Source organism: Nicotiana tabacum, chromosome 13 (genome assembly GCF_000715075.1).
Source record: "Nicotiana tabacum cultivar K326 chromosome 13, ASM71507v2, whole genome shotgun sequence".
Taxonomy (NCBI): Eukaryota; Viridiplantae; Streptophyta; class Magnoliopsida; order Solanales; family Solanaceae; genus Nicotiana; species Nicotiana tabacum.
Genome location: NC_134092.1, coordinates 30,190,254 through 30,217,200, shown reverse-complemented (window position 1 = coordinate 30,217,200; position 26,947 = coordinate 30,190,254). Strand labels below are relative to the sequence as shown.

General features: G+C 38.5%; 2 protein-coding genes across 3 annotated transcripts; both read right to left on the bottom strand.

Annotated features, from left to right (window-relative positions):
• Nucleotides 1–4,692: 4,692 nt before the first annotated feature.
• Nucleotides 4,693–22,372, bottom strand: LOC107798055 (cytochrome c oxidase assembly protein COX11, mitochondrial). Of its 2 annotated transcripts, none has more exons than XM_016620992.2 (8): nt 22,218–22,372; nt 20,533–20,665; nt 20,020–20,386; nt 19,888–19,940; nt 18,078–18,150; nt 17,859–17,963; nt 5,131–5,211; nt 4,693–5,038 (listed from the first exon to the last, which is right to left on the bottom strand). In XM_016620992.2, the coding sequence occupies exons 2-8, from the start codon at nt 20,613–20,615 to the stop codon at nt 4,937–4,939; spliced, it is 864 nt and encodes a 287-aa protein (XP_016476478.1). In that variant the 5' UTR covers nt 20,616–20,665; nt 22,218–22,372; the 3' UTR covers nt 4,693–4,936. The 2 variants fall into 2 exon arrangements, with proteins under 2 accessions (XP_016476478.1, XP_016476479.1); XM_016620993.2 differs by lacking the exon at nt 22,218–22,372 and adding an exon at nt 21,573–21,728.
• A 625-nt stretch (nt 22,373–22,997) lies between these two features.
• On the bottom strand, nt 22,998–26,554 carry LOC107798056 (protein OPI10 homolog). The gene is made up of 3 exons (XM_016620996.2): nt 26,340–26,554; nt 23,829–23,962; nt 22,998–23,757 (listed from the first exon to the last, which is right to left on the bottom strand). Exons 2-3 carry the CDS (start codon nt 23,929–23,931, stop codon nt 23,297–23,299), a joined length of 564 nt encoding a protein of 187 aa, XP_016476482.1. The 5' UTR covers nt 23,932–23,962; nt 26,340–26,554; the 3' UTR covers nt 22,998–23,296.
• Between the last annotated feature and the right edge of the window lie 393 nt (nt 26,555–26,947).

Genomic DNA, 26,947 nt, shown 5'->3' with positions numbered 1-26,947 from the left:
CTGTGCAAGAACCACCTCGACTCGCCTGGCAACATTGGCAGCCGCCTAAAAAGAAATCTCACTCCCAGTCTCCTTAGCCATCTACAATCTGATAGGCTCAGCAAGTCCGTCAATAAACCTCCTCACCATCTCTCTCTTGGTAGGAAGCAGAAGAAGAGCATGGCGGGCCAAATCCACAAAATGGGTCTCATACTGGGTAACAGTCATACTGCCCTACTGGAGACGCTTGAACTGACGACAGTGCTCCTCTCTCAATGTGATAGGGAGAAACTTCTCTAGAAAGAGCTGAGAGAACTGGTCCCAAGTAAGAGCAGGCGACCCAGCTGGTCTGGTCAACAAATAATCCCTCCACCATTTCTTGGCGAAACCAGTCATCTGGAATGTAACAAAGTCGACCCCATTTGTCTCCACTATACCCATGTTCCGTAGTATATCTTGACAGCTGTCAAGATACTCCTGGAGATCCTCTGAAGTAGCACCACTGAAGTGAACTGGGAAGAGCTTGGTAAACCTGTCCAATCTCCACAAAGCCTCAGAAGACATAGCTGACCCATCATCGGTCTGTGCCGCAATAACCGGCTGAACTACTCCGACTGGATGAGCGGCTGGAGTCTGATACTGGGGAGCCATCTGCTCCGGAGTGTGAGTAGCAGGGGTCTGGGCTCCTCCTCTAGCCTGAGAGACGGCTGGTATCATGGGAAATGCGCCAGTCTAGGCCACACTCTCCATAAGGCCCACCAAACGGACCAAAGCGTCCTAAAGCACTAGGGTGGCAATGAAACCCTCCGGAACCTGAGCTGGTCCGGCAGGAATAGTCTGGGTTGGAACTTCCTCGTCAAACTCTACCTGAGGCTCCGCTGATCGGGCTCTGGGCTGAGCCTTGCCCCTGCCTCAGCCTCTGACACGACCTCGGCCTCGACCTCTAGCACGGCCTCGGCCTCGACCTCTGCCCCTCGTAGGAGCTGCTACTGGAGGCTCTGGCTGCTCAACTGAAGAAGCGGTACGTGTTCTCGCCATCTGCGAGAGAATAAGAATAGAAGAGTTCAAGCAGTATTGAGGAAACAAAATCGCACGACAGAGAAGAATAGAAGTGATATTTGTTCCTAAACTTCATAGCCTCTGGGGATTAAGTACAGATGTCTCCGTACCGATCCCCAAAACTCTACTAAGCTCGCTCGTGAATTGTGAGACTTAGGCAACCTAGTGCTATGATACCAACTTGTCACGACCCGAAATTTCTACCGTCGGGGCAGTGATGGCGCCTAACATTTCACTTGCTAGGCAAGCCAATGTTAGAAAATCATTAAGCCGTTTCTTATACATTTCAGTAAATAACAGCAAATCAGCTAAAACGAGTTTAAAAATGAGTGCGAAAATATATAATAGCCTCAATATATGTATATATATATATATATATATATATATATATATATATATATATATATATATATATATATATATATATATATATATATATATATATATATATATACTACTATTACCCGGATCTGGAGTCACAATTTACGAACTTCTAAAAAATTTCTACAAGTAACTGTCTGAAAGAAATACAATTGTTTTCAAAAGGAAAGAAACAGTAAAATGCAATGGCTAGAAGGGGACTCCAGGGTCTGTGGACGCCGGCAGATCTACCTTGGGTCTCCTGTCGGATGAATCCAGCAGCTAACCTCACGATCAACTTGGACCAGCACCAAAATCTGCACAAGCAGTGCAGAGTGCAGTATCAGTACAATCGACCTCATGTACTGGTAAGTGCCGAGTCTAACCTCGGCGAAGTAGTGACGAGGCTAAGGCGGGTCACTCACACTACAACTTGTACGCAGTATATATAATAAAAGCAGAATAGGAAATGCAGCATAGAAAAAAGCAGTAAATTGCAAGAAATACAACAACTCCCGGAGATATATCAACAATGTTCAGAAATTTCCGATCCTTAAGTGCAAAAGAGAATACCGTAAGGCTAACACAACTCAGGGAAACATAAACACATAGGTTATTGCGGCGCGCAACCCGATCCCACCGTATCACAATAACACAATTATAGTTCACCTTTATTCCACCAAACAATCCACCTTTATTATACATGTTGCACGAGTGCAAAAGAGAATACCGTAAGGCTAACACAACTCAGGGAAACATAAACACATAGGTTGTTGCAGCGCGCAACCCGATCCCACCGTATCACAATAACACAATTATAGTTCACCCTTATTCCACCAAACAATCCACCCTTATTACATCTGTTGCGGCGTGCAACCCGTTCCCACCATATCACAATAACACAATCATAGTTCACCCTTATTCCACCAAACAATCCACCCTTATTACACCTGTTGCGGCGTGCAACCCGTTCCCACCGTGTCACAATAACACAATCATAGTTCACCCTTATTCTACCAAACAATCCACCCTTATTACACCTGTTGCGGCGTGCAACCTGTTCCCACCGTATAGTATAAATTCACCCTTATTCCACCTCAATATATCACCCTTATTCCTCCTGTTGCGGCGTGTAACCTGATCCCACTATATCAACATTAATTACTCAGTATGTACAGAAATTTCACAATTTAAATCACAGAAACCCTTCACAATACTTAAACTCCAAACCGAAGCAAATAGATAACTTGTACACCATGAAAATCCACATAAATAATACTACACAGCGAGACCAATTCAGAACCTACAACAGAAGGGTACCGGTAAACCAGCTTAAGCAAATAGCAGAAGATAATGAAACTATTGAAGAACTAATATCATTAACCGGAGGAAACAATGGCTGACACGTAGCAATTAGGCATGGGAACACAAGTAGAGTATGTAACAATTAAGATAGGGAGAGAGACAATATGAGAAAATCGGGAGAAACAGGGAAAACAGATAAATTGGCGGCGCATAAGTACTCGTCACCTCACATATACGCCGCTCACATGAATTTCACATAGCAAATAGTCTGAGGGTTCCTAATTCCCTCAAGTCAAGGTTAGACACAACACTTACCTCGCTCCAAAGGCCACTCAATGCTCAATTATCGTTTTTCCTCTAGAATCCACCTCCAAACCACTCGTATCTATCCACAAACGACTCAATAATATCAAATATTGCTAAAGAAATCAATTACAATACATAAATATAGATTCCCCAAACTTTTCCCCAAAAAGTCAAAAATCGACCCGGGCCCGCTTGGTCAAAACCCGAGGTTCAGACCAAAATTCATTCACCCATTTACTCCCGAGCCCGATTATATAATTTATTTCGAAATCCGACCTCAATTCGAGGTCTAAATTTCAATTATGCAAAAATCCCTAATTCTACCCAAACCCCCAATTTCCACCATGAAAAACCTAGATTTTAGGTTGAAATCTTAGAAAAAATAGTGAAAGATTGAAAGAAACTAGTTTAGAATCACATACCAATTATTTGGGGAAGAAAAGTTCTTTGGAAAATCGCCTCTAGGGTTCTTGAGTTTGAAAATTTGAAGAATGAACCAGAAATTCCATCTAAGTCATATTTGATCAGGTGCAGATGTCGCATTTGTGACTTGGGGTTCGCAAATGCGATGAGTAGCTCGCAAATGCGAACCCATCAGTGGTCGCAATTGCGATGATTGACCTCGCAATTGCGAGGTGTAAGGCCTGCAATAAAACTGAAGCACGCCAACAATGCTCAAGTCCAATTTTTTCACTCCGTAGCCTTTCTGAATTTCACATGAGCCCTCGGGGCTCTAAACCAAAAGTGCACACAAGTCTAAAAACATCATACGAATTTACTCGCGCGATCAAATCGTCAAAATAACACCTAGAACTACGAATCGGACACCAAATCAAAGGAAATTTTCAAGAAGACTTTAAAACTTCTATTTTCACAACTGAACGTCTGAATCATGTCAAAGTAACTCCGTTTCTCACCAAATTCGACATACAAGTCATAATTATTATAGTGGACACATACCAGACTCCGAAACCAAAATACGGATCCGGTATCAATAAATCCAAACATCAGTTAATTCTTAAAAACCATTAAACTTACTGATTTTTAATTTTCAACAAAAAATTCATAGCTCGAGTTAGGGACCTCCGAATTCGATTCCAGGCATACGTCCAGGTCCCATATTTCGATACAGACCCACCGGGACCGTCAAAACACGGATCTGGGTCCGTTTACTCAAAACGTTGACCGAAGTCAACTCAAATTAATTTTTAAGGCAAAAATTCTTATTTTTATCAGTTTTTAACATATAAGCCTTCCGGAAGAACACCCGGACTGCGCACGCAAATCGAGGAAGGCTAAAATGAGGTTTTTGAAACCTCGAAACACAGAATTAGATTCTAAAATATAAGATGACCTATCAGGTCATCACACTATATCTAAGTAAGCTTATCTAATCGGCTATAGTTCTAAAGTACTTGAGAAGGTGAAGATATGATGGTAGACAAGGTAGGAAGGAGAGCCAAGGCAATCCAACCTTAACGACAGAACGTCCTGAATAATCAATTCATTTGTCAAGACAAAACATTCTCTCTTTGCCTTCGATCACATAAAAGAATAACTTTTACAGGCCTTTGTTTGTTAGACTAGATTACTAGTCACTGTAATGCGTCATGCCGACTTGGAGAGTGATAAAACATATTTTTGTTGCGTATAACCATGGAAGTTGATAAGATCTATCATCCGACACCACAGAAAGGCTAATAAATATCACTGCAAACAGAAGGTTACAATTGCTGCAGCCAGTCAAAATTTTCCAGTGTTTTTAGATTTATTGTATTAGAATGTAAAATGATTTTCTTGGGTTCATTAAAAACACAAACTGCAGCTGAAATAACGTTATCACTATTCTTTCCTTTGTCACCTATCAAAACGAAGCTTATTCCTGTAGTAAATTACATCTCCAGTGACCGTGCGAGAAGCGGCTTCTTTAATTGTCAGAGACCTTAAAAAATGTGTATGATAGGATTATATTGTTGATGCCATCCATTTTGGGGTCGGTTTCAAACTCAGGATCAATGTAAAAGAAAACCTACAAATGAAAGTTGATTATTTGTTAAATGGTAGGAACACAGGGATTGAAGTAATAATCTTCAGGCCAATGAAAGCTGATAGGTTACTTACAGGCATGTCAATCTGCTCCCCAGGAAGCAATTTCTGTTCCTCAAAGCAAAAACACTGTATTTTATTGAAATACACAGCAGCCTGAAGAGACAAAGATTATGTTTCCCATTAGAAACTTTGATGTAAGTGCCCTTATGGATACATAGTACTGCCCTGCACCTACTTATCGAAAAAATATAACTTGCACCTTGCAGCACCATAGAAAACCAAACAAGTATTATGCCAATGTGTAGTGGAAGCAACTAGATTTTTATAAAAAAAACTCCTTTCTAAAATGGCTAAAACATTTTGCAAACAGCGAGTTGATTGTTAAGAAAAATTGACACTAATTCCTCTTTAGGCATGGCGACAAATACCAAAAGAATCTAGTTGACCAATAGCAGAAGAATTTAATTACCATATACTGACGATAAAAGGTGACATTGTGAGACTAAAACCTAGACTGGAGAGAAGGTTCATAGAAGAATAAGCACCTTACTGATGAAAGTAACTTATCATATAATCTACAAAAAGTTCAAGAATACAATGATGAGAAACTTTTTTGATTTTGTACAATGATGAGAAACTTCCACTGAGCGAAAGACGAAATTCCAAGTTGTATCTCATATTAATCATTTCCGTTTTTGGGCCACTAGGAGGAGATGACAATAATGTCCTGCAAAGGCGCAAACCCCTTTCAGATTGACAGCTTTTACTTTTATCTCATTCTTCAAAAGAAATATGAGTTGAACCAATGTTCCTAGGTGGTACAGGAACTGCATGCTCAATAAGAGGAGGTCAAGGGAGTAACGGACTTGATAAGCGTGGTTGCAAGTAAAATTAATGTTGGATAGGGAACACACTAAGCCTTGTTCCTTTAGAACCTATGACTGCTGTTACCTTCTCCTTTTTTTCCCCAAATCTGAAGGAAGTTAGACACAATTTCAAGTTCTCAGTGGCTTGAGGGGAGCAGAAACACTATTAAATCCATTCAATAAGAGATGCGGCTATTTTTGGGAAGTTCATGTTAGTGGTCCAATTTTCTGATGAGCAGGGATTAAGACGGGTATTATTTCAATTATATAAGAAGTCAATGTAAAAATTAAATTGTCTGGACAGTTATGTCATGAGAAGCCATCCACATGCTGAAGAATTTTTACAGCGACCAAACTACAAACTTTCGTCTCTGCTTAATTCCTAAATGGGGCTTCCAGAACTAAGAGCTTTAGCATAATCCATCAGCTATTTAATAATACAATTCAAAGGTATCAGCCTCTTGACTTCTCAAATAAAATCAGCTCAGGTCTTTTTTTTTATAAGGTAAAATTTATTAAAAACCAGTACCAAGATACTACTGCAACAAGTACGAAAGGAGCATGACTTGTTTTACATTAAAGATTCAGAGATACTAACAAGTCCAGCAAATCAGCCATATTCAATACAATATTTCCCTTCTGACCAATAATACAGAAGCTGAACGCATTTATGTTTAGCTACTGATATAGATTCCATTATATCTTCAAAGCACCTCCTGTTTCTTTCACCCATACAGTCCAGATAATGCATGAAGGTATTCACATCCACAGCTTCTTCTGGTATCAACCAACTTTAAGTGATTACCAGCAACCTAATAAGCTTTTGAAATCCGTGGCACCACCTATTGCACTCCCCGCATATTTGAAAATATAACCCAGATCCGCCATGTGTAATTGCAATGAAGGAATAAATGTTCAGCAGACTCAAAGGCCCCTTCACAAAAATAACATTTACTGCATAACTTAAAACCTCTCCTCTGCAGATTCTCTTGGGTCAAACACGCCCCATGTGATACCAGCCATCCAAAACAAACCACTTTGAGCAAGGCTTTTCCAGATCATCTTCCAAGGCCAGGTTGCATCAAAGTCCCCAGACTGTTTCTGTAACATTCTGTAAAAAGAATTTACAGTATAGATAGCATCTCTGTTGCCCACCCAGCGCAGAGAGTCTTCTTTATTCTTATCCAAACAAAGAGCATCCAACTTCTGCAGGAATAAGCTAACCTCTGCCATTTCTCAATCACAGAAGTTTCTCCTAAAATGGAAATTTTCATTCAGCCTCATCAAAGCACTCAGCCATCAGAGCATCAGAATTGATGACCAAGCTGTACAAGCCCGAGTATTGATCCTTAAGCAGTCCTTCTCCAGACCAATTATCACTCCATAACTTGATTCTTCTTCCATTGCCCACATTTTTTTAATAAGGTAAACGTTTATTAATAAGGTACCAAGATGGTACAAAATGGTACAAGAGGCAGCCCAGATAACAACATTCTCATACTGTCCTCTCCTTCCTAACATCTCCAGAAAGTCCATACACCAATTCTGATCTACTAAATTACTACAATTTTTTTCTGGTCAAAACTAAATTACTACAGATTATGAAGACGTATTTTAAATTCTAACAATGTGATTCCTATGCCCTTCAAAGCAAGCCTTGTTCCTTTCCAGCCATAAGGTCCATAGAATGTACAATGGAATGGTTCTCCATATCTGTTTCAGCCTTCTAGATACTCTTTGAGATTGCCAAGCTTCTATTAGACCCCTTACAGTTTGAGGCATTAGCCAAGATATGCCACAAATGCTGAAAAATAGATCCCAGCATTGCCTAGATACACTACAATGGAGGAGAAGATGATTTACTGATTCCTGTTCTTCTTCACACAAGTAATATCTATTGCACAACCTTGAAACCTCTTTTCCGCAAGTCCACAAGAAATCTTTACTGGTTTGGAGTCCAATGAACTTCTCTACCATACTTAATCTCAACAACAGCTTTCCATAAAGCCTCTTTGCCATCACTGAATCTCCAGAGACATTTACATAGCAAACTCTTGTTGTGAAGCTTAAGGTTTCTCACCCCAAAGTCCACCTCCTTCCTCATCTCTTCTCACTGTATCCAATTTCCCTAAGTGAGTCCTTCTATTCATTGTATTGCCATCCCAGAGAAAGTCTCTTCTTATTTTGTCAAGCTGTTTCTCCACCTTGGCAGGAATGGGGAGTAAAGACATACGATAAGTAGGAATACCATCCAATATAGTATTGATAGTATTGACTAAAGGCAACCTTCCACCAATGGAAAGATATTGTTTTTTCCTAGGAACCAGCTTTCTTTCACATTATTCAATAACATCCTGCCATATCCTGCTGTCCTTCAACTTTGAACCCACTGGTAACCCACAAGATAGGTGGTAAGCAGCTTCTCAGTTTTGCACCCGAGTATGTCTGCCAGGTCTTCAATGTCATTTTCCAGCATTAATGGAGAGAATGAAGCTCCTGGACAGATTAATTTTAAGGCCTGACACAGCCTCGAAAGCCAGCAAAACAACTCTCAAATGCAGAAACTGTTCTTTTCCTGCACCGTACAGCAAAAGTGTGTCATCGGCATATAGTATATGTGAAATTTCCACCTTTCTTCCATCAGATCCCTCTATGCTAAAACCCTTAATCCATCCCTTTTCTGTAGCATTTTAAGCATAACGCTTAGAATTTCCATCACAAGCAGAAACAGATGAGGGCAGAGGGATGCTTCAAACCCCTCTGTGACTTAAAAAAAGCCTTCCCAACTACCATCACTTAATACTGAAAATCTTCCTTTGGAGATGAGGTTTTCATCCATTTATCTCCAAAGTTCAACTATAAAATCTCCAGAAGACATGACCAACTCACGTGATTGTAAGCTTTTTCTAGGTCAAGCTTACAAACCACCCGAGCCAAACCTTAAGGTCTATAATTTTTTTTTAATTTTAAAAAGATCACCTGAAGGTGGTAGGAGTAATTCGAACAACCATGCCTTCTGCCACCTAATGTGTGAACTAGACAATTAAATATGGCTCTACTAGGGTGACTATGCTATGAAATTGAAAAGGCATATCACCATTTTTGTTGCCATTTCATGCATTTCTCACAACAATGTGATTTTGAGCAAAGGAACAGAACTACAAAATATATAACATTCAACTGTTAACAAAAAGGTAGACAAACAATCTCTACAAAGTTCCAAATAGGGCAGTGACATGGGATCTCATCCTTCACTTCTTACTTTCAGGCAGAAGCCTAGTAGCTAGGAGTGTCAAATGTGGCCCAAAAATTGAACGACCTGCCCAGAGTTTCATGGGTTGGGCATAAGATTATTTAGTAATGGGCTGATTCTTAACCCACCCAATATAACCCGTTTTAAAATGATACCCCAGTACTATGCCAATTGAAACCGTTTACTAACCTGAATGTCTCCCACTTCTTCACGCTTTTTTTCCCAAAATCAATTTCTCTTCGGCACTCCTCAGAGTTACCTCTCATGCCATCTCTCTCTCTCTTTCTCTCACTCTCTCCTCAGTACTACTCAGTGGACACGCCGAAGAGACTGAACACCAAAGGCTTTGTTGATTCCTCCATTTTCTTCAACAAAGTAAAGTGTGCCCTATTTTTTCTCCTTCTTTGCACTTTGTTCCCATTTTTCCACTGTTCCCAATTCGAAAAAGTAGGAAAAAATGCCAGCATTTATACAGGATAATCACAAGTCAGTTATAAATCTACTCTTTTTTTAATATTATAAATCTGCTCGATAATCAATTCCATGGAAAGTTCAAATAAAAGGGTAATTTCATGTCTTATCCTAATAGGTCCTAAGAGTCATGCTCTCTATTAATCAAAACATCAGTACAATTAACTTTACATATGCAGAATCACATGTGAAGACAGAACTATAGAGGATGCAGTCAGGGATTCTTGCACTCATATGGTAAAAGAAAGAAAAGAGGCAATAATAAGAGATTGTCTTCATGCGCTTTGGCCTACGACTTAGAATGGGGTCAGAGTCACCAAGATTTCTCTTGGACTTGGTGAGACCTTGTCTGGTCTCTGAAGATTGGCGTGCTAAAAGCACGAATTGGGAGCCCTTGCACAAAGATGGAATGTGCATCCATCTGTTCTTGGTGGTGACATTCAGGGACTTTCTCCAAAGAAGGAATATGAGATAGAGAGAGAGAGAGAGAGGCGCCGCATGTGGCAGAGTAATGAGCAACACGTGATGTGTGTTCTTGTTAAAGTGTGTGACCATCTCATCTAAAAGCTTAGGCTGTTAGAGAGACATTTTATCAGTTCTGTTCATCCACAGTTATACAGAGAAGCATAAAATGAGAGAAACTAGTTTGGTCTCATGATGTGTGTTGCATTCATTCACAGTTATCTGAGAGTATAAAATGTGAGAAGCATAATAAACTTGATAAAGTTTCAGGTTTCATATATACAAAATATCGTTTTGGTTTAGGGCTTAGGAATAGTTATGTTGACAAAGAACCAAGATAATATGGATCATGACAGGCAATCTAAAGTTTTCAAAAAAAATTGTGAAACTTGATATTAACATGAGTAGAAGCTTTAGACCAATGACCTAAACTGGAATGACTACCACAACTTTTATTGTTTACATTCACTAACAAATTCGATTGGTCTCGTGATGTTTGTTCTGTTCATACACAGTTCTTAGAAGCACAATATGTGAGAAACACATTAACTAATAAGAATCGAATAAGATTTGTAACTGTTTTGGAAAATATTGTATTCAAAACAATTTTTTTTTAAAAATAGTTCTCAATATATAGCATAAGCGGCATTGATGATAAAAGTAGTCATAAACGATTAAAATGTGAGAAATATCAATGTGTAACATTTTTTCAATTTGACTTAACTTTGTGATCTATGCCGTTCAAGAATTGGAAAATGTGGATTCCAATGGATTTATATTGTTTGAGATGCCTCTGGACTTGAGAGTTGAAGATATAACTTTCAGTGCAATTGTTGCAGACGACTTCCACCAAAGTTTTCAAATTAGAGAAGCTGGTGAGTTCTTCGTAGCAACCTAAGAACCTATGTTGCTCAGACTCTCTGAAAATGTCACTAGATGCGCGTCAAATCCTGCAAAAGTAGTGTATGTTTGGAGGATCCGACACGGGTACGGCATCAGGAGAGTCCGTGCAATGTAGCTCAGAACGTGCGACGCACACATATACATACAATAGACAGATGCCTCAGATGCATATTGCTCATTTTCCTTCCATATGCGGTGCCTCTATCTCTCATATTCTTTCGTTAGCAAAAGTTGTCGACTGTCACCACCAAGGACAAATGACTTCCATTCCATCCTTGTGCAAGAGCTCCCAATCGTACTTTTAGCATGTCAATCTTCAGAGCCCATATAAGGTCTCACCAAGTCCAAAGAAAATCTTGGTGATTTTGACCCCATTTTTTTTTAGGCCAAAACGCACAAAGAGAATTCTCGCTTTTGCCTCTTTTCTTTCTTTTACGACTTGAGTGCAAGAATCCCTGACTGCATCCTATAGTTTTCAAATTAGAGAAGCTGGTGAGTTCTTCGTAGCAGCCTAAGAACCTATGTTGCTCAGGCTCTCTGAAAATGTCGCTAGATGCGAGTCAAATCCTGCAAAAGTAGTGTATTTTTAGAGGATCTGACACGGGTACGGCATCAGAAGAGTCCGTGCAATGTAGCTCAGAACGTGCGACACACACATATACATACAATAGACACATGCCTCAGATGCATATTGCTCATTTCCCTGCCATATGCGGTGCCTCTATCTCTCATATTCTTTCATTAGCGAAAGTTGTCGTCTGTGACCACCAAGGACAAATGACTTCCATTCCATCTTTGTGCAAGAGCTCCCAATCGTACTTTTAGTATGTCAATCTTCGGAGCCCATATAAGGTCTCACCAAGTCCAAAGAAAATCTTGGCGATTTTGACCCCATTTTTTTTAGGCCAAAACGCACAAAGAGAATTCTCGCTTTTGCCTCTTTTCTTTCTTTTACGACTTGAGTGCAAGAATCCCTGACCGCATCCTATAGTATTCAAATTAGAGAAGCTGGTGAGTTCTTCGTAGCAGCCTAAGAACCTATGTTGCTCAGGCTCTCTGAAAATATCGCTAGATGCGAGTCAAATCCTGCAAAAGTAGTGTATTTTTAGAGGATCTGACACGGGTACGGCATCAGGAGAGTCCGTGCAATGTAGCTCAGAACGTGCGACACACGCATATACATACAATAGACACATGCCTCAGATGCATATTGCTCATTTCCCTGCCATATGCGGTGCCTCTATCTCTCATATTCTTTCGTTAGAGAAAGTTGTCGTCTGTGACCACCAAGGACAAATGACTTCCATTCCATCTTTGTGCAAGAGCTCCCAATCGTACTTTTAGTATGCCAATTTTCGGAGCCCATATAAGGTCTCACCAAGTCCAAAGAAAATCTTGGTGATTTTGACCCCATTTTTTTTAGGCCAAAACGCACAAAGACAATTCTCGCTTTTGCCTCTTTTCTTTCTTTTACGACTTGAGTGCAAGAATTCCTGACTGCATCCTATAGTTTTCAAATTAGAGAAGCTGGTGAGTTCTTCGTAGCAGCCTAAGAACCTATGTTGCTCAGGCTCTCTGAAAATGTCGCTAGATGCGAGTCAAATCCTACAAAAGTAGTGTATTTTTGGAGGATCCGACACGGGTACCGCATCAGGAGAGTCCGTGCAATGTAGCTCAGAACGTGCGACACACGCATATACATACAATAGACACATGCCACAGATGCATATTGCTCATTTCCCTGCCATATGCGGTGCCTCTATCTCTCATATTCTTTCGTTAGCGAAAGTTGTCGACTGTCACCACCAAGGACAAATGACTTCCATTCCATCCTTGTGCAAGAGCTCTCAATCGTACTTTTAACATGTCAATCTTCATAGCCCACATAAGGTCTCACCAAGTCCAAAGAAAATCTTGATGATTTTGACCCCATTTTTTTTTAGGCCAAAACGCACAAAGACAATTCTCACTTTTGCCTCTTTTCTTTCTTTTACGACTTGAATGCAAGAATCCCTGACTGCATCCTATAGTTTTCAAATTAGAGAAGCTGGTGAGTTCTTCGTAGCAGCCTAACGCTGGCAAGTGGGCCGGTCCAGGCCCGGGACCGGCCCGGGACCGCGGGCCAGGACCGTTAGGATCGGTTTTAATGGGCCTGGGCCGGTCCTATGCTTTGGGCCCGGCAGGGACCGAACCGGTCCCTTCGCGGGCCAAACGATCCCAACGGTCAACTTTTGTAAAAAAAAAAAAAAAAAAAATTGTTCTATAAGATGTAGTACTATATATATTAATATTTAAATTTTAGCAACATATGAATATAGCATATATTAATATAGTATATGTAAATATAGCATTAATATGTATACATATGTTGTTGTTGCTACAACTTAAGTATTATCTTTAATTAGCTTTTAACTTTCTGACTGTGTAAATATTTCATGTAATGGCAGTTTTCGAATTCAAACTCTTCTTAAATACAATATCTATAGGTGATTTAAATAGGAGTACTAAACTTGGAAATGGTTGCAGGCTAACTGAATTTAAGTGAATCATTTCATATCTTTTCTTAAAAGCATCCAAAGAAGTAGAGATTTTCTAAAAAGAATAAGATGTTAAAAAAATAGTAAAAATAAGGAAAAAGTAAGTTAAAAAAGGTTACTTTACTTAATTGTTGTCTAATTGTTTGCTGAAGTGTGAACAATTGCAACCATTACCTCGTAAGTCTCATCCTTAGCATGTGTTAATTAAAGTCTCACAGGGCTCTAAACATTATTATAAAATAATTTGCAAAGCACAAAAATTTTCTTGATTGCTCGATAAGATTCTCAAGATTATTGTTAATTATTCGATAAATGTCTTTTGTCCACCAACCAGCAAACATGATATAATTTAGCATTAATATGTATATGTTAATATAGCATATGTATACATATGTTGTTGTTGCTACAACTTAAGTATTAATATAGCACTACATCTTATAGAACTATATATAATTTTAACATCCTTTTCTCTATAATTTCTATTTAATTTTTTTTAAAAATCCGTTGGGCCCACTTAGCCCATTCAGCCCGCGGGCCGGGACCGTTTAACCCGGGACCAAACAGTCCCGGGCCGATCCCTACAAAAAGACCGTTTGGCCTGGGACCGTTTGGGACCGGCCCACTTGGCCCGTTTAGGCCCAGGACCGGCCCACTTGTCACCCTTATAGCAGCCTAAGAACCTATGTTGCTCAGGCTCTCTGAAAATGTCGCTAGATGCGAGTCAAATCCTGCAAAAGTAGTGTATTTTTGGAGGATCTGACACGGGTACGGCATCAGGAGAGTCCGTGCAATGTAGCTCAGAACGTGCGACACACACATATACATACAATAGACACATGCCTCAGATGCATATTGCTCATTTCCCTGCCATATGCGGTGCCTCTATCTCTCATATTCTTTCGTTAGCGAAAGTTGTCGTCTGTCACCACCAAGGACAAATGACTTCCATTCCATCTTTGTGCAAGAGCTCCCAATCGTACTTTTAGTATGTCAATCTTCGGAGCCCATATAAGGTCTCACCAAGTCCAAAAAAAATCTTGGTGATTTTGACCCCATTTTTTTTAGGCCAAAACGCACAAAGACAATTCTCGCTTTTGCCTCTTTTCTTTCTTTTACGACTTGAGTGCAAGAATCTCTGACTGCATCCTATAGTTTTCAAATTAGAGAAGCTGGTGAGTTCTTCGTAGCAGCCTAAGAACCTATGTTGCTCAGGCTCTCTGAAAATGTCGCTAGATGCGAGTCAAATCCTGCAAAAGTAGTGTATTTTTGGAGGATCCGACACGGGTACCGCATCAGGAGAGTCCGTGCAATGTAGCTCAGAACGTGCGACACACACATATACATACAATAGACACATGCCTCAAATGCATATTGCTCATTTCCCTGCCATATGCGGTGCCTCTATCTCTCATATTCTTTCGTTAGCGAAAGTTGTCGACTGTCACCACCAAGGACGAATGACTTCCATTCCATCTTTGTGCAAGAGCTCTCAATTGTACTTTTAGCATGTCAATCTTCAGAGCCCACATAAGGTCTCACCAAGTCCAAAGAAAATCTTTGTGATTTTGACCCCATTTTTTTTAGGCCAAAACGCACAAAGACAATTCTTGCTTTTGCTTCTTTTCTTTCTTTTACGACTTGAGTGCAAGAATCCCTGACTGCATCCTCTATAGTTCTTTATGTACATGTGCTTCTGTATATGTTAAGTTAATTGTACTGATGTTTTGATTCATTAGTTTGAGAGCATGACCCTTAGGACATATACGTTTTACATATTATGCCTATGGGATTTGAAAATGTTCAATCTGAAGTTATTGTTGTATTAACACAGTACTGTATATGTAATTAAATGTTGGTAAGTGCCTCTGCTTTCCCATTTAGAGATCCTAGATGTTCGTCGGAATTAACACCCCCTCCCCCCTGGTGATTCATCTGAATATTACTTAGAGAAGCATAGTAGTATGTTTTAATTATCTTGATTGTGTGATGATTGTTCTGCATAGTTCAAAATTTATCTGAGCGTATAGCCTTCTGTATTAATTGTTAATAAGTTCCGTCATTACTGTTTTTATGTAATTTTAGCTTGATCCAAGTAGTCTGATATCCATGTTGAAAAAATTGTAGTCTGATTAAGCCATTACCAAGGAGCTAATTCGTTCAGAACTCAGTTGACTACTTCTATAGAGAAGGCAGAGCGTTCTTGGCTCAGCATTATAGCACATAGGGCTTCGACGCTACTACAGCGCTTCGCTAACTCGAAGCGCCTCGCTATAAGAATCTAGCTTTGCTAATGCTCGGCTAAGTCATGATTTCTGTGTTGAAAAAAATTATAGTATGATATCTAGAGAAAAGGCATAAATACCCTCTTGCACATCTAATCTTCATGGGGGTCTTACTATCCCCCTGAACTATTTCAAAGTGGATTTAATTCCACCCTGAAAAGTCACAACCAGTAATCTATCTAGTGGAGAAGTACACACGCTTGAAATGTGTATTTCACCCATTAATTTTTTTTTCCCTCCTTCCTTTTTTCCTCCACTATTCACATTTGTCGGAGATTGGTCGGAGGTGTCATTTCCGGGTTGTCGCATCTTCATTTAACATTTTGAGACGCACCCTATTGAAAAAGAGAACATAATATCCTCTAATTACACTCGTATCTTCTTCATCTTCATCATTTTCTCCATCCTCTATAATAAAAAGAAACATTCAAAAATTCCATTCATAACACACCGCCTGTGATAATACATCCACAGCCACGCAAGACCCTTTGTTTCAATCTAGGCACGCTGTAAACCACACCCTCCAAAGAAATCCTTAAGGTCATAACAAAGATAACGACCCTTTTTTTGTACTCATAATTTATTTTAAATATTTTGTGAAAAAACACAAATGCTTGGATAAATCTAGTGCTCGCCACTCCACTTTGAAGTATAGTGGAAACAAAGATTCTTCAAACCGGAGACCGATGGCCAGAATAAATGTCGGAAACGTGTGATTAGGTTATCTGGCAAATGGATCTTTGATAATAGTTCACATCCACCGTATAAAGAGAAGAGAATGACTCTGTCCCAATTTATATCGCACCATTCGGATTTCAAAAGTCAAACGAGTTTTTTTTACCGTGATTTTTTCATATAGCTTTTAAATATTTTGAATTGTTAATTGTGGTGCTTGTAGTACTTTTTACTTAGTTTTCAAATATGTAAATTTTATTTCAAGAAACTTAAAAATTCTATGTCCGTATTCACGGTCAAAATTAAGAAATTTGTCTCTTAAAATCCCAACGGTGCCATATAAATTGGGACATAAGGAGTAGGAAATATATATTTACTATAGAAAATGTTAAAAAATAATTCTTTACATTTTTATTGCATCTCACTCTCTCAAAGAGAGTGAATTTCACTTACTGCCACATTAGCGCCTAGGGTGGAATTAATTCCATTTCGAAATAGTTCAGGAGGGTAATAGGACCCCTACAAAGATTAGGTGTAGCTGGAAATCCAACCTTAGTTCAGGGGGTTCTTATGCCTATTCCACTGATAGCTATGTTAAAAATAAGTAGTGCGATAATTTCATTTTTGTATTTCTTATCTCAAGATACTATAGTACTTTTTTAGTTTTGTGGAATGAGTGAGTAATTAATTTGTTCGAAAAAAAGGACAAAAATTGGGTCAAGTTGGATGGGTCACGACCCAACGCATTTCAGCCCAACCCCTTTTAGCCCAAGTAACCTTGGGGCGGGTTAATGACCCTTCCATTTATTGGTTTGACCCATTTTGAACAGCTTCAGCCCAACCAACCCATTTGACACCCCTAGTCCTAGTAGTCATTCTATCTTTTCTACTCTTTTTCCTTTCCTTTTTATTGGTGGTCGGGGTAGGCGAGAGAGGGAAGGACGGCGGTTATGTTACTTATGGTATAGTTAAAACCCTAGTGTTGGTAAATGTTTTTGAACAAAAGTGAGTAGCACCATGTTGGTGCCAACATCAATGAAAGATCACTCTCACACGGTGGCATCATAGCTCAATACTTAAAAAAAAAATTGTTTATGACTTATAATACGTTCTTTTGAGAGTAGACTCATAACTAGAAGACTAGTTTAACAGAAAAACTATCAGTATGATAAGAAGAACCTAGAGTTTTTAGATGTTCCAAAGAGGAAACATTGAAAATATAACAATAGGTGGAGGGACTAGGAAGTTCTATCTTCAAGTTCACATAAAATGTCTAAAGTTTGCATTGGATGGTGGAGAACTAGGAGGGAGTGGGGAAAACACGTTGACATCTGATTATATAAATGTATACCTTCATGGGGGTAACATTGTATGTTGATACGCCTGTAATAGGAGTCGAGCTTCGATTTTCAGCCGTGTAAAAGGCAAGAGCGCTCTCTCCCGGTTTTACTCTTACCTGCATAGCAAGACAAGGAGAAGGACATCAAGTGGAAATAGAAAGCATGCCAAACAATAAGTACGTTGACTAACTATTTACGAACATAGCACATGCCTATAACAGAAAAGGCACCTCTCGCTGTGTCGGAATAAACTTCCAAGGCATTCCATCTGCTACATCAGCATTAAATTGTACAGCAATCTCCCTATGGCCATATACAAGAGCTAGATAAAAAATGTGATGCAGAACAACAAAAAAGAATCTTCCTTTAAAAATATATGATACTAGAAATCCCATTAGTGTCAAAATTTGACCCCAAAAGAAAAGATAAATAGATATTCGGAACTCGAATACTTCTATAATGATATTGGCCGCACAACTGCATGCATGAGATGCAAGAGAGAAAACGCATTGCAGCAAACTGGTATTTCAACTTCAAAAAAGCAGATTCTCGAATGAAAAGATTGCACTTCTAGTTGAAAGTTAGAATAACTAAAAAGATGGCAAAAAAGCTATGGAACTGTTATCTGACAGTTTTACAAGTTCTCTGTAGTATTTGCTTCACTAAAAAGCACTATCTATTAGGCAAGACGACATAAAGAATTGGGAGGAAAAAGGTTTCAAATAAGCCTGTTCCCTATACCTGCTTCCGTGGCCAAAAGACTAGATAAACTACGTAGAGAGTTCTTGTGGAAAGGGAACAAAAAAACATAGAACTTTCAATTTGGTAAGATGGGAGAAAGCTACTACAGACAGGAAAATGGGTTGCCTTAAAGAGTAAAGAATTTTTGAAGATTCAAACTCCAGTTTATTACAACAATGGCTCTGGAGATTCAGCAAGGAGGAAGAAGCACTTCGGGGAACCATTATTGCAGTTAAATACAGACTACTAAACCCGTGGACTACTAAACAATCTCATAATCACGGTCCCTATGGTTTATGGAGACACATCAGAAATTACATTCATTTTTGATAACCCAGAAATCACTGGAGTTCATTTCATTCCAACTCCTCACTGCAAGCTGGAAATGGCATGAAGATAGCTTTCTTGAAGGATCTTTGACTTGGGGAATCAAGTTTAACGGAGCAATTTCCTCTTCTTTTCGGTATTGAAAGAAATCAGAATGCTACTATCTCTGATTACTGGAATGAGCACTGCTGGAACTTCATTTTCAGACAGCATCAATGATCGGAAAATGGACAGTGTCACCTCCCTATGCTCCAGCTACAGAACTGCATGCTATTGCCAACCAAACCTGACTCTCTACTGTGGAAAGGTGACTCTAAAGTAAGGTTCACTGTTAGAGGTTGTTCTGAGGCAACTCTAATGTTACCATCCCTAACTGGCCATGGAAGCATATTTGCAAGATCAAAGCCCCTCAGAAGGTGGAATGTTTCACATGGTTGGTGGCCCAATGAGTGTGTCTAACTCAAGGAAATCTACAGAGAAGAGGGGTTAACGTTTGCAGCAGATGTTCACTGTGCGAAAGGCAAACTGAGGGTGTCAACCACCTTTTTATTCACTGCTCCTTCAACACACAGATATGGGACTTTATTCTGAATATTGTTGGGGTTAACTGGTCAATATCGAGGACAACTAAAGAGTTACTGCAATGCTAGTCAAGGAAAAGGCTGGGAAAGGTAAAGATGAAGACTTCAAACCAACTTCCTGCAACAGTCTGGTGGACCATTTGGGAGGAAAGGAATGCAAGAATTTTTTAACGCGAACCCGAATCTGTGAGTAGCACTAAGTGCATATTTTTTTCTCTACTTTTTTTGTGTAATGTAGCAATTGCAAATGTATTTCTCAGTTTCTCTACTCAGTTGTTATATCAATAATACTTATCTTAACAACTAAAAAAACTTTCAAATGTTTCATAAACCAAAAATAGTTGCAAATTACAATTTAAAGGATCTTCAGTCAAGCACCATATGAAAATACCTGGAAGTAACTCTTCCATCTTTCGCATGCCGTGCAATCTTTTCTTCAACACTCTGTAAGGTGGTAATTTTCATTACTTTCAAGAGAACTCCGACAGCCTATCTACAACCAGATCAATAAAGAATAACTTACCTCCCGACGTTGAACTGTACCTCCATATCCTGTGGCTTGACAGAATCTCCTGTACAGAGGAACTGCAGCATAACTAGCCCCCACCATCGCAAAAACTAAACCTGTCAAGTAAAAGAGCATCTTCTTTGATTTCTTCTCTGTTGCAGTAGCCTGAGTTGCATAATGATGATGAAGATTCAACATTGGCCAAGCCCTAACTGTACTCTGCCCTCTTAAAAAAGGCAACCCTTTACAGTTATGAAGTGTAGATCTTTTAAACTCACACCTTGATGTGAAACCTCGACATCCAAGACCAAAGAGTTGTCCATGTCTGATGTCAATTGGCCCACGGTTTCTATCTTTTGACACTACAATTCCAAGATAGTCCCTGAATCAAAGAGGAATAGATTGAGCAACTTGGGACACAATCGACGACCATTATTAACTCGTTGCTATGCAAACTTGCAAAGAAGCAACCATATATGCCATTACAAAAGAACAATCAAGTGAAAAACGAAATAGCTCATCACTCACCTGGATGCGGAAAGTGGATAATAATGAGTCCTGTTTAAAGAAAGAAAAAGATTGAGTCTTCCAGAAAGCCTAGAAAGTGACATCTTCCGAGAAATTGGAAGCTACCCCGTAATCAAAATACATTCAACAGCATCTGTAGGAAAAGATATTACACCCCAATTAATAGAACTGCATATTATGTTGCTTTGCTGCTGAAGACGGTAGACAAAATAACATAAAGTATCTACAGTAAGAGGTGGCAAATGGGTGGGCTGGGTCTAACTTGGGGTCAAAGCAGGTCAAATCAATAAATGGTTCATAACCCAACTAGCCCAAAGTTTGCTTGGGTCAAAACGGGTTGGTCAAAGATGGGGCAAATAATATTATAACCCAACCCAACATTGAAAAAACTTCCTTCCTTATAAATATGAGAACCTTACCAAGTATAAAAGCTAACCCCAGTGCAACGTAAGACTTGAAACATAATATATGGTTTTAGAACACCTATAAACAAGGTGCTTCAATGTTTTCAGAGTGTTCTGAAAGAAAATGTACTCCCTTGATTTTATATTGTCACTTTTGTTTACCGGTAATTGAAAATAGGTTTGTTCATTTTCTAAAAGTAAAGTATCGATATTTGTAAACTAACTGATAAGTATTCTAAGCTGTACGTTATATTAAAATAATGAAATAATACATCTAAATATCACTAAAAGCTTATAAATATGATTGCCGAAAAATGAGAAGTGATAATTCAAGCAGTATCTATTTTCATTAGAATGCTTTTCTTTTTCTTTTTGTTATTGCCTCTAAAACTTTAGACAGTGAAACAAGAAATCAACACACTTCATTCAATTCACCAAGTGTTCTAGAACCACACATTATCAAATGCATAAAAACTTTACATGACTAATTGATATCATCAGAATTCACAATATTACATTAATCAAAGTTAACTCCAACACGGAAAAGAAAAGAAAATAAAAGAAAAACATCACTTTTGATGAAGAAAAAATACAAATCAAATCCAGCATCAGATATACCAGCATAAAATCCAGTACCTTAATCCGTTGGGTCTCTTTGAGAAACCGATAGAGGAAGTCAGAAGAGCTTGATCTCTATGAGATATCAGTAAATGAGAAACTAAACCTGTTGGGTTGTGTGGAATTTCAACCCGCCGGGTTACATGATTTAATCCCAATTCTGACCCACTATGTTCATGGGTCATGTTGGGTCAACCCATTAGCTGTTTTAATAATAACACAACCCATTTAAGTTCAGGCAGGTTCGGCCGATTACACAATAATGATCTATTTTCGCCACATCTAATCTACACTTTCACACATAAAAAAGCAGGTCGGGTGTTAGATACTCATAAAGAGACTTCTCACTCATTTACATGAGCTCATAATACAGGAAAAGAGCTATCTTTGCACCTTCTTAAGCTTCTTACTCCTAAATTAAAGACCAAATAAAGCTCCACTTTACAACAAAGTTTAAAGTGCAATAAAAAGTATTCAAGGTCCATATATAGAAGCAGAAGAATAAAAATCTCCTGATAACACGATAAGCACTTTTTCTTTTCAGAATCACCTATATTACTAATAATAAGAGGCACATTACACCATCACATACTTGTTATCACATGAGATAAATTCACATTTTACCATTAAAGAATAATTGGAAATGGGGTTTAGGGAACTTACAACAGAGCTTCACCGTAGAAAGAGTTGGGTGAGGAAATTACAGAGATGAAGAGGAGTGTATTGGCTGACAAAGGGAGAGTCGTGGCGGGTCATTAGACCAGACGACATTTGGGCTTTTTGCGAGTCCACGGGCCCAATTTATCTGTTTGTTTTCGGGAAGTGAACAGCTAGCTAGTAATAAGACATCTTATTTACTTTTAAGTTACTGTTTAAAATGTCTTTAGTCACTCCCATAATAAACTTTTACTCGCCCGAATGAAAATACACTTTTTTTAAGCTACTGTTTAAAATGTCTTTAGTCACTCCTATAATAAACTTTTACTCGCCCGAATAAAAATACACTTCTGCTTATAATAACTTATGAGTTTATTACTGTAAGTTCAGGACTAGTTATCCTTAATTTATGAGCTTGTAAGTCTAAGTTTAAGACTACCTGTCTCCTTAATTTATGTGCTTTAACTCTAAGTTAAGGACCAAGTATCCTTAATTTTTGAACTTCCAACTCTAAGTTTAGGACCAAGTATCCTTAAATTATGAACTTGTTACTGTAAGTTCAAGACTAGCTGTCTTTAATTTATGAACTTGTATGTCTAAGTTTTTATTCTTGTAACTCTAAGTTTAGGACTATCTGTCCTTAATTTCTGTGATTGTAACTCTAAGTAACGGAGGGAGTACACTTTACAAAATAAAAGGTTTTCCCAAATATTCGACATTCCACTTCCTTGCCTTTACCTTTTCTCTTTACTCAATTTACGAAAAAAACGTTCTGAACATAATCAGTACAACAAAGAGAACTGCTTTACACTTTCCACTGCAATTCATATGATATTATTGAGACTTTTTTCTAAAAACCAACATTAGACAATGGCTACCGCCCAAAGTTAACCATATTCTGAAAATGAAACACCACAATCCTACAACAGTTAACCAGGGGATGAAAAAGACCCAAGGATTCGCTTTTCATTGCTAAGCGCATTATATTTAGCACCTAAGCATATCAGTTGCCCTCATATTCTCATCACTATCCTCCAAAGGAAAATAGTGGAACCTTCAAACATGAAATAAACGTCTCACTCGAACTACAACGCGAAGCCCTTCAAATATTCTGGATCTCGCTTTGCTCGTTCCTGGAATTTCTTGAACCAGCGATCCAATATATCCATAGGCACCACCAGCTTACTGCCATCCACCCCACAAAACGACTGCATAAAATTGAACAAGTTTTCACCAACTTTCAATGCCAACCTCTCGATTTTCTTCTCTGCAGTGACATCAAGGGAGGGAAGTGCTGCAAGGTCCTCAACTGAGACACCTATCTTGGCAGAGACTGGAGTTGCATCGGCAGTGAGCTGCAGTTGGCCACCGGGCTCTGGCCAAGGGAGCGACAGCACGGCAGAGGGTCGTGTCAGCGTGACTGCACCACAAAAGAGGAAAGGTGAGCCAGGGGATTGGATATACACAGCGAGGGCCTTGTCTGGTGGCAGCGTGAAGTTGTTGATGAGGAATATGCAGACTTCCCGAATTGAATCGTATGCTTCCCCTGCACGCGTAACGTTAGAACTGTCAGGCGAAAAGCATAAACAGTCTTCGATTGTGTGTGATGGAACTTACCAACAAAGGTGTTCATGTCAAGGACCCAATGGGTTGTGCCAATTTGAGCAAAGGTGGAGATATCCATAGGGAAGCTTCGGTTCGGGAACACCACTCCAAACATTGTTAGTTACTTTATTTCTTGTGCCTTTTTCCTGATGAGAAGAAGAAAGGAACTGCGGTTAGGAAATAGATTTTCACAGCATCTAACCAACCACAAGCAGATGTTTCGAATTGATTCAAACTCAGAGCAACATCTGACCGACCACAAGCCGATGTTTCGAATTGATTCAAACTGAAAACAGCCATAAGATATCTGAAGTTGCACAAAACTGCCTAGATTGTAGTTTTAGGTAAAGATCATAATCTAATTTAAAGTTGCTACTTTGCGTTCCACACAAAAACAATGCAAAATTAAGTCACACTTGCTCACAACCTTTGAAATTATGTTAGCAAAATGCACAATGAAAAGAGAAAAGCTCATATATTCTTGCAAAAAGCCCCAAAAAGACGCATCTGATACTGCTGCATGGCCTAAACTTACTTTAAGAACATAAATCAAAGAATGCAAGAAAGGAAAATTAGGGAGCAATCTAAGATCAAAATCTGAAAGAAAACTTACCCGCACACGACACTTTACACCAAACTAATGGACGCAAGATGTGTCTTGCATGTACACTTTTATTATCACACAACGACTAAGTTTTATTACTACAGAACGATTAAGTGATATGTATTCTCATAAATTTGACTCCAAAGATAAATTGTTCAGTTTGGTGTAAACATCGGGTGCGTATAAAGTATACCTAGGAAAACACTAGGGACCAATCCTCCTACACCAACTCTATTGGATTAACCAAAAGGGTGGACAAACTACCCCTCTTTCTTTCTAGAGTACAAAATTAGATTTAAATATTCCCAGGAGTCGGGACAACATTTGGGAGTCATCCTTTTACACCAACTCTATTAGATTAAATAAAAGGGTGAAAAAACTACCTCTTTTTTCCTTTCTTTCTATAATACAAAATTTGGACATGATAATATACAACGCAATAAACCAGTTAAATTTACAATCATACGCAGTGTTTTAAAAGGCGTGGGCGTAAGGCGGGGCATTTTACATGTGGCTCAGCGGGGCGTAAGCCCCATAGGTATTTAATTTTTAATATTTTATAAAATAATATAATGACAGTTAATATTTATAAACAGGTAAAATTGCATAAAAATTGAAGAAAACTATATATATGTGTGCTCCATCCCCACACAAAACTAATCAAAACAATCTATTATACGTTACTTACAATCACAAGTAATTTGAGTCTAAAAGAATAAAGTTTTCTATATGGAGGAACAAAAAGGATGATTAACCTGCAATTTGAACTTTGAATTTGCTGCTATGAAGAAAAATGTAATTCTCTTTCTATTTGTAAAAAAAATTAAATATTCGTTGCTTTTGGGAGATATTAGCAAACTAGTGGATAAGATAAAAAATTGGGAAAACCATGAATTAGGGCTTAAATCAATAAAAAAAGTCTTTACTTTTAAATTTAATACTTTTGAGTTCCTTTTTAAACCTTTTGAGTAATTACCAAACTGACTTTTGAGAATTTGGGTATTATATGAATGACTAATTCAACAAATTTTGTTTTAATTTGAAAAAGTCTCTGGGGCTTACTCCTTACTAAAAAAATGCGCCCCGAACGCCCGGGCGTACGCCTCTTGAGACTTTCGCCCCACACCATCGCCCCGGGGCGTTTTTGGTACGCCTCGCCCCGGGGCTCGCCCCAGAAACGCCTTTTAAAACAAAGATCATACGTAATAGCATTAATCCTTGTTCACTTTTCAACTCTGGAAACATCAAAGCATGTGGAACTAGGACATAGAAGTGTAAACGTGTAAGTTGAACCAACTAAAACATACAAATAACACACCAAGGACATTAAAAAGGGAATGCTGATTCAATATAAAATGATGTGTTAACAAACTGGTTTACAGGAAACTGAAAGAAAAAAAACCCATGAAAACTCATCTGTGATCCGCATAAGGAGGAAATTTTCTTTAGCAAGATAGCCCCTTGAAGGCACACTTCACGCCAAAATGGTATAGTGAACTTATCACATCCCCTTTTACAACATCCAGATTTTAAACCTAGCTCTAGCACAAATTCACAATAATTATGCCATACTTGAAACTACCATAGCTCTATGAGGAGGTTTTATGGGAAAACCATCAGCTAAAGACAGAGCTTAATAAGCTAAAACCCACAAAATTTCCACTGGAATCACCATAAAAGTAAATCAATCCACTAAGCCTCAATCCCAAATTAGTTAGAATCCACCATATGAATTATCTGTATCTATTTCATTCTACTCAGGTCATAATTACTCCCAAACTTTAAAAGATGATTCTTATGGCAAGTTCTTTTCCAGACTAATTCTGACACTTGCATACAACACCAAAAAAAGGAAAAAAATGACAGTTAATAATAAAAAGAGAATGTAGAGGGTACTAAAAATTGAGTTGATTCTGTACCTGAAGTTGTGAATTTGTCCCAGCTATACAGCGACGGAGAAAATTAATGGGTACCTTTCGATTTTAACATATATGATAGGGTTTTTGGTGGGTTTATGCAGACGGAAGAAAAGGGACGAAGATAGAGGAACAACAGATTGAAGATGTTATGTAGAAATGACGGGAAGATGAAGTATAAAAATCCAGAAAGATCTAGAACATTTGCAGTCGACTACGTTTTTTTTTCCCTTCATTTATAGTCGACTATAAGTACTTACCAAAAAAAAGATGCAAGTATAGAAAGAAAAATTTGCATTAGAAAGCTTTTTTAGAAACTAAAAACTACTCTAAATTCCTAGCCTTACTGTAATAACCCGACCTCTCTCGTTTTGTGAATTTTTGATTCCTATAGGTTGGAATTATAATTGTAAATATTTACGGACACTTTATTTGATGGTCGCCATTTAACCTGTACTACTTTTAAAAAAAAGTTTAACTAATATCCAAAGTACAAATAATTTTATGCCTTTTCCTCCTTTTTTTTTTTCTTTTTCTTATTTGTCTCTGCGAAAACGAAGGTGACGATGGATTTACATGGAGTTTGTGAGCAAATTTTAAGGTGATTTATA

What these genes read in the sequence shown, in the direction of transcription:
- LOC107798055 (XM_016620992.2), bottom strand. Translation starts at nt 20,615, where the DNA reads ATGTCACTTTCTAGGCTTTCTGGAAGACTCAATCTTTTTCTTTCTTTA. An exon ending in GTACAGTTCAACGTCGGGAG is followed by an intron (nt 19,941 to 20,019) that starts GTAAGTTATTCT and finishes ACCACCTTACAG; the next exon opens with AGTGTTGAAGAAAAGATTGC. An exon ending in ACAATGTTACCCCCATGAAG is followed by an intron (nt 5,212 to 17,858) that starts GTATACATTTAT and finishes TTGTCTCTTCAG; the next exon opens with GCTGCTGTGTATTTCAATAA.
- LOC107798056 (XM_016620996.2), bottom strand. Translation starts at nt 23,931, where the DNA reads ATGTTTGGAGTGGTGTTCCCGAACCGAAGCTTCCCTATGGATATCTCC. An exon ending in TGACATGAACACCTTTGTTG is followed by an intron (nt 23,758 to 23,828) that starts GTAAGTTCCATC and finishes TTACGCGTGCAG; the next exon opens with GGGAAGCATACGATTCAATT.